Source organism: Salvelinus alpinus, chromosome 2 (assembly GCF_045679555.1).
Source record: "Salvelinus alpinus chromosome 2, SLU_Salpinus.1, whole genome shotgun sequence".
Taxonomy (NCBI): Eukaryota; Metazoa; Chordata; class Actinopteri; order Salmoniformes; family Salmonidae; genus Salvelinus; species Salvelinus alpinus.
In genome coordinates this window covers 103970002-103981429 of record NC_092087.1, presented here as the reverse complement: position 1 = coordinate 103981429, position 11428 = coordinate 103970002, and the positions used below count along the sequence as shown (strand labels likewise).

The window sequence follows — 11428 nt, the reverse complement described above, 5'->3', positions numbered from 1 at the left end:
ACACACATTTCTCAACTAACCCGAGCCAACCCCCCCCACCCCGTCGTTCCACACTCTGTGTTCTACTACCCAGGTCTGGTGTTGGAGATCATTCCACACTGTGTTCTACTACCCAGGTCTGGTGTTGGAGGTCATTCCACACTCTGTGTTCTACTACCCAGGTCTGGTGTTGGAGGTCGTTCCACACTCTGTGTTCTACTACCCAGGTCTGGTGTTGGACATTCCACTCTCTGTGTTCTACTACCCAGGTCTGGTGTTGGACATTCCACTCTCTGTGTTCTACTACCCAGGTCTGGTGTTGGAGGTCATTCCACACTCTGTGTTCTACTACCCAGATCTGGTGTTGGACATTCCACTCTCTGTGTTCTACTACCCAGGTCTGGTGTTGGACATTCCACTCTCTGTGTTCTACTACCCAGGTCTGGTGTTGGAGATCATTCCACACTGTGTTCTACTACCCAGGTCTGGTGTTGGAGGTCGTTCCACACTCTGTGTTCTACTACCCAGGTCTGGTATTGGAGGTCATTCCACACTCTGTGTTCTACTACCCAGGTCTGGTGTTGGAGGTCATTCCACACTCTGTGTTCTACTACCCAGATCTGGTGTTGGACATTCCACTCTCTGTGTTCTACTACCCAGGTCTGGTGTTGGACATTCCACTCTCTATGTTCTACTACCCAGGTCTGGTGTTGGACATTCCACTCTCTGTGTTCTACTACCCAGGTCTGGTGTTGGACATTCCACTCTCTGTGGATCTACTGTGTGCATTTTCTTATGTTTAATCAGATCTCTTAAATCAGAGTATCTCTTCTCACATTGATCACAGCTATAAGGCTTCTCTCCAGTGTGAGTTCTCTGGTGGGATTTAAGGTTGGTTGACTGAGTAAAACTCTTCCCACACTGATCACAGCTATAGGGCTTCTGTCCCGTGTGAGTTCTCTGGTGTGATATCAGGTTATTTGACTGAGCAAAACTCTTCCCACATTGATAACAGCTATAAGGCTGCTCTCCTGTGTGAGTTCTCTGGTGTGATATCAGGTTATTTGACTGAGCAAAACTCTTCCCACAATGATAACAGCTATAAGGTTGCTCTCCTGTGTGTGTTCTCTGGTGTAGTAGTAGTCCCCTTGACGTGGTTAAGCTTATTCCACAGTCAGAGCACTGGTAATGCTTCTCTCCGGTGTGTATTCTCTGGTGTGCAGTCAGGTTAGCTGAGGTAGCAAAACTCTTCCCACATTGATCACAGCCATAAGTTTTCTCTCCTGTATGAATTCTCAGGTGTGATTTCAACGAGTGTGATCTGGAGAAAGTCATGCCACACTGTGAGCAGCGATACGGTTTCTCTCCTGTATGGATTCTCTGGTGTATTTTAAGTTCCGACGAAGACGTGCATCTCTTCCCACATTGATCGCAGTTGAAAAGCTTCTCACCTGTGTGAATTCTCAGGTGTAATTTTAGTGAATCTGATCTTGAATAAGTCTTCCCACATTCAGAGCAGCAGATCGGTTTCTTCCCTGTAAGTGTCCCTCGGTGTTTATTGAGGAGTTCTGATGTGGAGAGGCTCTTCTCTGCTTCCACAGCATCAGGATGTTGTTGTGGCTCCCCAGAGGATCCACCATAGTCATGTCTCTCTCCTGTGTGAACGACAAAGTCAGACGGTCAATGGAGTGAATGATTAAATTATTTTTTACAAACTTTGACAATTGTCTTCTAAGTATTTATTTTGGTACGTTTTTGGTCCACCAGTCACCGTGGCAGGCAGATTGAAAAAAAACGACCATCCAAAGAAATGTGGTATGTTGCTCAATGTAATTTCATTTTTGTGTTACGAATCTTTTAACCAATGTGTGTTAAAATAATTAATTTGAACACAATAGTAATGATGAACAGTTGTACAAGTGAACATCAATAATCAACAAAGTGCCTCCATAACACATCACTACACACCACACTGTCCGGACAGATAAAACGCTGATTGATACAGTTTACTTATTATAATTCTACGCTGACATTTATTACAAGGAGGACATGTGATCTTAAGTTTATAGTCAGGAGCACACAAATATATTTAGGAGTACAACTAAAGTATGAGTCTTTTAATGATCCATTTTCAGTGAAGCACAATTTACCCTCAAATAGGTGTCATTAGGATAGACCAACATGTTCAGCTGTCCCATTAAGGTGTGGTCCGATACCGTGGTAACAGGGTACTGGGTATCTTTAAGTGATAGATGAAGATGGTGATCTATGATGTCTCTTCAGTAGCAGCAGACAGTGGGAGCAAACTAATTAACATTGAATTATAATCTCTGTTGTCTCTTCAGTGGGAGCAAACTAACTAACATTGAATTATAATCTCTGTTGTCTCTTCAGTAGGCAGACAGTGGGAGCAAACTAACTGACATTGAATTATAATCTCTGTTGTCTCCTCAGTGAATTATAATCTCTGATGTCTCCTCAGTGAATTATAATCTCTGATGTCTCCTCAGTGAATTATAATCTCTGATGTCTCCTCAGTGAATTATAATCTCTGATGTCTCCTCAGTGAATTATAATCTCTGATGTCTCCTCAGTGAATTATAATCTCTGATGTCTCCTCAGTGAATTATAATCTCTGATGTCTCTTCAGTAGCAGCAGACAGTGGGAGCAAACTGACATTGAAAAACAACCTAGTGAGTAAACAAAACGATGAATGTCCCCCCGCATTGTAAGATGTTATAAGTGTTTGTTTCTACATCGGCATCGTTGGTCTGAGGTTTTAAAGCTGGGTATCTGTAGAAGCACTTTGTGACAACTGCTGATGTAAAAAAAAAGGGCTTTTTAAAATACATTTGATTGATTGATGTCTTTAGAAAATGTTACTTAATGTATTAAAGTAGTCAAAGCTTTGCTTGTGACTCTTTAAACTTGTTGCGTGCACTGGCAGTTTGTTTTGGTTGTGTTTTACGTTTTTTTTTGCTTATAGGGACTGAATGGTAAATAATGTTGTGTCATCTTGGACTCACTTCTTTATTGGAAGTAAACATTGAAGCAGCTCTGAACAGAAATCTAATCACAACATGTTTCATGAGCTATAATAAGATCCCGGGAAATTTTCCATACCCACATAAAAAAAAATATTTTCTCTCAAATTTTGTTCACAAATGTTATTATATCCCTGTTAGTGAGCATTCCTCCTTTGCCAAGATAATCCATCCACCTGACAGGTGTGGCATTTCAAGAAGCTGATTTAACAGCATGATCATTACACAGTTGCACCTTGTGCTGGGGATAATAAAAGGCCCCTCTAAAATGTGCAGTTTTTGTCAAACAACACAATGCCACAGATGTCTCAAGTTTTGAGGGAGCGTGCAATTGGCATGCTGACGGCAGGAATGTCAACCAGAGCTGTTACCAGAGAATTTAATGTTAAGTTCTCTATGATAAGCCACCTTCAATGTTGTTTTAGAGAATTTGGCCTCACAACCTCAAAACCACATCTTTGGCGTCAGGTGGGCGAGTGGTTTGCTGATGTCAACGTTGTGAACAGAGTTCCCCATGGTGGCGGCGGGGTTATGGTATGGGGCAGGTGGGCGAGTGGTTTGCTGATGTCAACGTTGTGATCAGAATTCCCCATGGTGGCGGTGGGGTTATGGTATGGTGGCGGTGGGGTTCTGGTATGGTGGCGGTGGGGTTATGGTATGCGGCAGGCATAAGCTGCGTACAACTGACACAATTGCATTTTATCGATGGCAATTTAAATGCACAAAAATACCGTAACGAGATCATGAGGCCCATTGTTAGCCTTTTTTTTTTGTTGGTATCTGTGACCAACAGATGCATATCTGTATTCCCAGTCATGTGAAATTCATAGATTTGGACCTAATTCATTTATTTCAATTGACTGAAACTGTTGCATTTTATAGTTTTGTTTAGTATAAATAACATTCACTTCGAGCTAGCTACTAACTGTTACGTTCCCCAGCAAGAAAACCAAGTAATGCCGCTCAAACAGAAGGGGAAACTAACAAAGAGTCACAGACAACTACCAAAACGAAAAAGAACCCGAAGCTACGTTATTTGGAATTATTAAATACTTTTTGATTAGGGTTACGGGGCATATTATGCACATCTGCAAGCATTGCAGCAAAGGCTGGACAGATATTATGTATCTCTTCTGTTTTAATATGTTAAAAATGCTATATACAGCATCCTATGTACATACGTGGACATTACAAAGGGCCATATGTTTTCTATGGCCAGATTGGGCCAGTTGTATGCACGGTTTTCTGTTATAATAAACATAATAGGCTATGACTGGCAAATGAGTTGTTTTATTAATATCAGTCTGCTGATTGAGTTTGACACCGTTGCCTTAAAGCCCCACTCTGTAAGATACAAATCTTCAGAGTGGGCCAACAATGCAGGTTAGTCACATACTCAGTTATGTGGACACATACAATTAACATTTTGCATTACAGACTCTGTGAACATTTTCATGTCATTAAATCATCAGTGGACCAACAATGCAAATGTCAACAATGGAGCAAATGCATCACATCCAAATATCACTGTATTATCTGTAGTGCTGGAGGAATGACACACCCAGATAAACACACACACAGTCAGAGTTTAAAAAAGGACCATTTAAACACATGGAATCTGATCTACTCTATATTCAAACTGAGACTCCATATTCAATTCATGTTTTCTAATAAAAACATACAAATATATGTTTGAGTATACTTTGTACCATTTAATTTCATATGGTATAAACAGGTAAACACATTCTCAGTCAACAATATAAGACAATGGGAGCACTGTGTATGTTCTCTGATGAATTTTAAGTCAATGTGATGCGAAATATCAATTTACACACTAGGAGAAGAAATTAAGTCAATGTGATGTAAAATATAACAATTTACAAACTAGGGGAATGCTTCTTCCCTCCTGCGTGGATTCTCACATGACTTTTAAGTGACCGTGATGAGGAATATGTCTTTCCACAGTCTGAGCATTGGTAAGGCTTTTCTCCCGTGTGAATTCTCTCATGCACTTTCAGGTGTGCTAACTGGGTAAAACTTTTTCCACACTGGGAGCAGCGATGAGGCTTATCTCCTGTGTGTGTCCTCTCATGTCTTTTCAGGTTCCCCAACTCTGTAAAACCCTTTCCACACTGGGAGCAGTGGAAAGGCTTTTCTCCTGAGTGTATTCTTTTATGTTTTTTCAGGTTCCCTAACCGTGTGAAACTCCTCTCACACTGGGAGCAGTGGAAAGTCTTATCACCTGTATGTATCCTCTCATGTCTTTTCAAGCTTGCTAACAAGGAAAAACAATTTTCACACTGGGAGCATTGGAAAAGTGGATCTCTTGTGTGGATCCTCTCATGTCTTTTCAGGCTTGCTAACAAGGAAAAACTCTTTCCACACAGAGAGCATTGGTAAGGCTTCTCCCCTGTGTGCATTCTCTCATGTGCTTTCAGGTGCCCTAACTCTGCAAAACTCTTTCCACACTGAGAACATTGAAAAGGCTTCTCTCCTGTGTGCAATCTCCTATGCACTTTCAGGGACCCTAACCGGGTAAATCTCTTTCCACACTGGGAGCAGTGGTGTCGTCTTGCTGATTTGTACGTCTCTGGCTCTGGTTCCTCTGAGTCTGGTCTCTCTCCTGCCAAAGACAGAGTATTTATTTAAGTAGAGAGACCTGAATGAAACCTCCACGTGACAAAACTGACTTCCTTTGAAATGTAATCCAAATCAGAGCCAGTTTCCAATCATTTAATAATTTAAACAATTATTTGTTTTTAAAAACAACTGTAGAGCTCCTTGTGGTTCAGTTGGTAGAACATGGTGCTTGCAATGCCAAAGGTCCTGAGTTCGATTCCCATTGGAGCCACCCATATGTTATAATGTATGCACGCACGACTAAGTTGCTTTAGATAAAAGTGTCATAGCAGATATTACATAGTATATTAGCTCCAACTCTAATCTTGCTCTCATGGAATGTCATGGTTACAGGCTGATCAGAGCTCTATAATAATATATGATGTCATGGTTACAGGCTGAGCAGAGCTCTATAATAATATATAATGTCATGGTTACAGGCTGAGCAGAGCTCTATAATAATATATAATGTCATGTTTATAGGCTGAACAGAGCTCTATAATAATATATAATGTCATGTTTTTAGGCTGAGCAGAGCTCTATAATAATATATATTGAGGACTGCAGTATTTAAATCAATGTCATAGGCTGCATTTGATCCATTGGTAATAATGTTTTGTTGGTGGCCCCACTCTTTGATGGTAAACAGCTTACACTGTGGCTTTAAAGGGATACTGTGAGATACTGGTACCTCGTGTAGCACATTGACTCACCTGTGTGGAAATCAGTCAATTGAAATGAATTCATTAGGCCCTAATCTATGGATTTCACATGACTGGGCAGGGGCGCAGCCATGGGTGGGCCTGGGAGGGCATAGGCCCACCCACTGGGGAGCCAGGAAACATAGGAACCAAGCTGGAGTTATCAGTGTAGTCCTGTTATCGCCTGGGGGAAAAACCTCTAGTGAGGCTCGACCGGACCAGGTTATATGTTGTGAAGCTAGCCACAATAAGGATTAGGCACAATAGTGGAATTTGCGGTTTGCCTTAGCAAGCTAACTATATAGCTACTGAAACAGATTGTCGTTTTACTATGTTTTTGGGGAAGAACATCGTTTGCATCCATGAGCTAGCTAGCTTTTTTTATGACCAGCACTGTATGTGCGCGAGACAACTTTACCAGTGTAACCGATGTGAAATGGCTAGCTAGTTAGCGGTGGTGCGCGCTAATAGCGTTTCAATTGGTGACGTCACTCGCTCTGAGACATTGAAGTAGTTGTACGCCTTGCTCTGCAAGGGCCGCGGCTTTTGTGGAGCGATGGGTAACGATACTTCGAGGGTGGCTGTTGTCGATGTGTGCAGAGGGTCCCTGGTTCGAGCCCAGGCAGGGGTGAGGAGAGGGATAGAAGCTAAACTGTTACACCTGCATCATAGCATACGTATCGATGAATCGTTGTGACATATGAAATACGAGTGATAGTGTAATCAATGTGTAATAACTACGTAAAAAATTCATGAAAGCGTTAAATTATTATGTGACGTGCAGTCATGATTGGTCAACAAGCTTATTTGACACGTCAAATAGTGTTATTTGACATGCAAAAACCCAAACGGCGTTCCATAGTATGAGAAATCCTGGTTGAGAATGAAACGACTGAACAAATGAACAACGAAACAGAACAGCAAGTAAGTGAAAGAAATAGGTTTTGATTATGTTTTACTGGTAATGGGGACATACGTAAATGCCAACAAAATAACTTTTTGGTCAGTGTGTGTGTGTGTGTGTGTGTGTGTGTGTGTGTGTGTGTGTGTGTGTGTGTGTGTAACCTATACATAACTAGGCAAGTCAGTTAAGAACAAATTCTTATTCACAATGACCGCCTACAATGCCCTCACACAAATCAGCAAACAGGCAAAGCGTCAATACAAGACTAAGATTGAATCCAACTACACCAGCTCTGATGCTCGTCGGACGTGGCAGGGCTTGCAAACTATTACAGAGGGAAACCCAGCCGCGAGCTGCCCAGTGACGTGAGCCTACCAGATGAGCTAAATGCCTTTTATGCTCGCTTTGAGGCAAGCAACACTGAAGCATGCATGAGAGCACCAGCTGTTCCTGGATGACTGTGTGATCACGCTCTCCGTAGCCGATGTGAGCAAGACCTATAAATAGGTCAACATTCATAAGGCTGCTGGGCCAGATGGATTACCAGGAAGTGTACTCAGCGCATGCACGGATAAACTGGCAAGTGTCTTCACCTCTCCCTGACAGAGTCTGTAATAGCTACATGTTTCAAGCAGACCACCATAGTCCCTGTGCCCAAGAAAGCGAAGGTAACCTGCCTAAATGACAACCACTCCGTAGCACTCACGTCGGTAACCATGAAGTGCTTTGAAAGGCTGGTCATGGCTCACATCAACAGCATCCTCCCGGATACCCTCGACCCACTCCAATTCGCATACCGGCCCAACAGATCCAGATTACGCAATCTCTATTGCATTCCACACTGCCCTTTTCCCTCCTGGACAAAAGGAACACCTATGTGAGAATACTGTTCATTGACTTCAGCTCAGCATTCAACACCATAGTGCCCACAAAGCTCATCACTAAGCAAAGGACCATGGGACTAAACACCTCCCTCTGCAGCTGGATCCTGGACTTCCTGATGGGCCGCCCCCACGTGGTAAGGGTAGGCAACAACACATCTGCCAAGCTGATCCTGAACAACACATCTGCCAAGCTGATCCTCAACACGGGGGCCTCTCAGGGGTGTGTGCTTAGTCCCCTCCTGTACTCCCTGTTCACCCACAACTGCATGGCCAAGCACAACTCCAACACCATCATTAAGTTTGCTGACGACACAACAGTGGTAGGCCTGATCACCGACAACGATGAGACAGCCTATATGGAGGAGGTCAGAGACGTGGCTGTGTGGTCCCAGGACAACAACCTCTCCCTCAATGTGAGCAAGACAAAGGAGCTGATCGTGGACTACAGGAAAAGGAGGCCAGAACAGGCCCCCATTAACATCGACGGGGCTGTAGTGTAGCGGGTTGAGAGCTTCAAGTTCCTTGGTGTCCACATCACCAACAAACTATCATGGTACAAACACACCAAGACAGTGGTGAAGAGGGCACGACAACACCTATTCCCCCTCAGGAGACTGAAAAGATTTGGCATGGGTCCCCAGGTCCTCAAAAACTTTTACAGCTGCACCATCGAGAGCATCCTGACTGGTTGCATCACCGCCTGGTATGGCAACTGCTCTGTATCCGATCGTAAGGCGCTACAGAAGGTAGTGTGTAGGGCCCAGTACATCACTGGCGCCAAGCTTCCTGTCATCCAGGACCTATATACTAGGCGGTATCAGAGGAAGGCCCAAAACATTGTCAAAGACTCCAGTCACCCAAGTCATAGACTGTTCTCTCTGCTACCGCACGGCAAGCGGTACCGAAACGCCAGGTCAACGTCCGAAGGGCTCCTTGGCAGCTTCTACCCCCAGGCCATAAGACTGCTCAACAATTAATCAAATGGAAAACCACACTATTTACATTGACACCCCCCCCCCCCTTTGTTTTTACACTGCTGGTGCTCACTGTTTGTCTATGCATGGTCACTTTACCCCTACCCACATGTACAAATTGCCTGGACTAGCCTCTGCCCCCGCACATTGACTCGATGCCGGTGCCCCCTGTATATAGCCTCGTTATTGTTCTTTTTTTTTATACCCCGTTTACTCCCAAATCTAGTGGTATCCAATTGGTAGCTACAGTGTTGTCTCATCGCTGCAACTCCCATACAGACTCGGGAGAGGCGAAGGTCGAGAGCCGGGCGTCCTCCGAAGCACAACCCAACCAAGCCGCACTGCTTCTTGACACAACGCCCACTTAACCCGGAAGCACCAATGTGTCGGAGGAAACACTGTGCACCTGGCTACCAGCGTGCACTGCGCCCGGACTGCCACGGGAGTCGCTAGTGCGCGATGGGACAAGGACATCCCTGCCAGCTAAACCCTCCCCTAACCCGGACGACACCGGGGCAATTGTGCGCCGCCCCATGGGTCTCCCAGTCGCGGCCGGCTGCAACAAAGCCTGGACTCGAACCCAGAATCTCTATCGTTATTTTATTGTGTTCCTTTTAATTTTTTTTTTTTTTACTTTAGTTTATTTAGTAAATATTTTCTTAACACTTTTTCTTTCACTGCATTGTTGGTTAAGGGCTTGTAAGGAAGCATTTCAGGGTAAGGTCTACACGTGTTGGATTCGGTGCATGTGACAAATAATATTTGATTTGATTCCATCTGCTTTGTTCGCTGCTAAAGCATAGAAAATAAACAGCGAGTAGCAGCAGTGTAAAAACAAGGGGGATTCAAAATTTGGTGTAAGTTTGTGTTAGGCAATATACAATTCATTTAAAAGTAAAAAATGCATGTACCAATTGCAGATTGCCCCTTTAACAATTCCTCCAGTACTGAACAATATATTCATGTGTAGAACTTCAGTAGAATGCCCCTTTAAAACCACACACAGGCATTAGTTTAACAAGGGTAGTTTATGCCCCTGTTTTTAAGCCAATACTCACTGGTGTTAATCAGATCTGTCTCCTCCTCCTCTCCTGCCTCCTCTTTTATTGAGAGAGCCTCCTCCTCCTCATCTCTAAAAGGTTCTTCCTCTTCTTTTACTGTCACATCCTCCTCTTCTTCTTTCAATGAGATAGCCTCCTCTTCCTCCTTTTCAATTCTTAAAGGTTCTACCTCCTCTTCCTCCTTTTTGATTCTGAAATATTCTACCTCCTCCTCTTCCACTGTGACAGCCTCTATCCCCTCTTCCTCTCCTAAAGTGTCTTTCTCTTCTTTAACTGTAACATCATCCTCCTCTTTTAATATGATAGCATCCTCTTCCTCTCCTAAAGTGTCGTTCTCTTCTTTAACTGTAACATCATCCTCCTCTTTTAATATGATAGCACCCTCTTCCTCGCCTAAAGTGTCGTTCTCTTCTTTAACTGTAACATCATCCTCCTCTTTTAATATGATAGCATCCTCTTCCTCTCCTAAAGTGTCGTTCTCTTCTTTAACTGTAACATGCTCCTCTTTCAATGTGAGAACCTCCTCTTCCCGTTTCACTCCACAAGGTTCTTTCTCTTTTTTCAACGTTATAGCGTTCTCTTCCTCCTGTTTAATTCTAAAAACGTCTTCCTCTCCTTTCATTGTAATATGCTCATGTTCTTCTTTCACGACAAAGTTCAACCCCAGAGGCTCTTTCTCAGTGCAACAGACCTCTTCTTCTTTAGCAGGGGTGGAGTAGCTAAGTGAGCTCATGGTCAGGGGATGTCAGCTAGCGACTAGCCTAGTGCTAGGTTCAGAAATAACCTTAACACATGTGCAAATGTAACAAGTAAATTATGTTCATTTAACCACTAGATACTCAAACAGAATTGTGTTTAAAACACTGAGATGAATATATACAAACAATGGCAAAATTAGATTCAATATTAGGTTTTATGTTGACTAGCGAGATGGTTGAATCGGTAACCGTGTTATTATTGAAGAAGTGTCCTTTCCCGTCCACTAGATTATACGTCACGCAAGAGGCATCAACTGAAAGACTTAAGTCGCCATCTGCTGACAGGAGTGAGAAACGAAGTTTGGACAAATATTCACTACGTTGTTTATTCTGTCGTAAGTCATTGCAAAACAACCAGATCTCATATTTTCTCTTACTTCTTACCAGTACTTTTCTCTATGTAATTAAATTATTTTAATTTTATTTGTAATGTAATATTATCTGTCATGTATTTTTATGTTTTGTGCATTTAAAAGAACACATTTACCAAAAATGCATGTACC

At 43.0% G+C, this 11428-nt stretch overlaps 1 protein-coding gene across 2 annotated transcripts; it reads right to left on the bottom strand.

Moving 5' to 3' along the window:
* Window positions 1–55: 55 nt before the first annotated feature.
* Window positions 56–11150, bottom strand: LOC139546734 (zinc finger protein 892-like). Of its 2 annotated transcripts, none has more exons than XM_071355468.1 (2): window positions 10165–11150; window positions 56–1634 (listed from the first exon to the last, which is right to left on the bottom strand). In XM_071355468.1, exons 1-2 carry the CDS (start codon window positions 10898–10900, stop codon window positions 664–666), a joined length of 1707 nt encoding a protein of 568 aa, XP_071211569.1. In that variant the 5' UTR covers window positions 10901–11150; the 3' UTR covers window positions 56–663. The 2 variants fall into 2 exon arrangements, with proteins under 2 accessions (XP_071211569.1, XP_071211577.1); XM_071355476.1 differs by lacking the exon at window positions 56–1634 and adding an exon at window positions 4299–5647 and having other exon boundaries at window positions 10165–11135.
* Between the last annotated feature and the right edge of the window lie 278 nt (window positions 11151–11428).

Coding starts and splice junctions, on each gene's coding strand:
- LOC139546734 (XM_071355468.1), bottom strand. CDS start 10,900: ATGAGCTCACTTAGCTACTCCACCCCTGCTAAAGAAGAAGAGGTCTGT. Junction 1,635..10,164: donor GACAGATCTGATTAACACCA/GTGAGTATTGGC, acceptor TCGTTCACACAG/GAGAGAGACATGACTATGGT.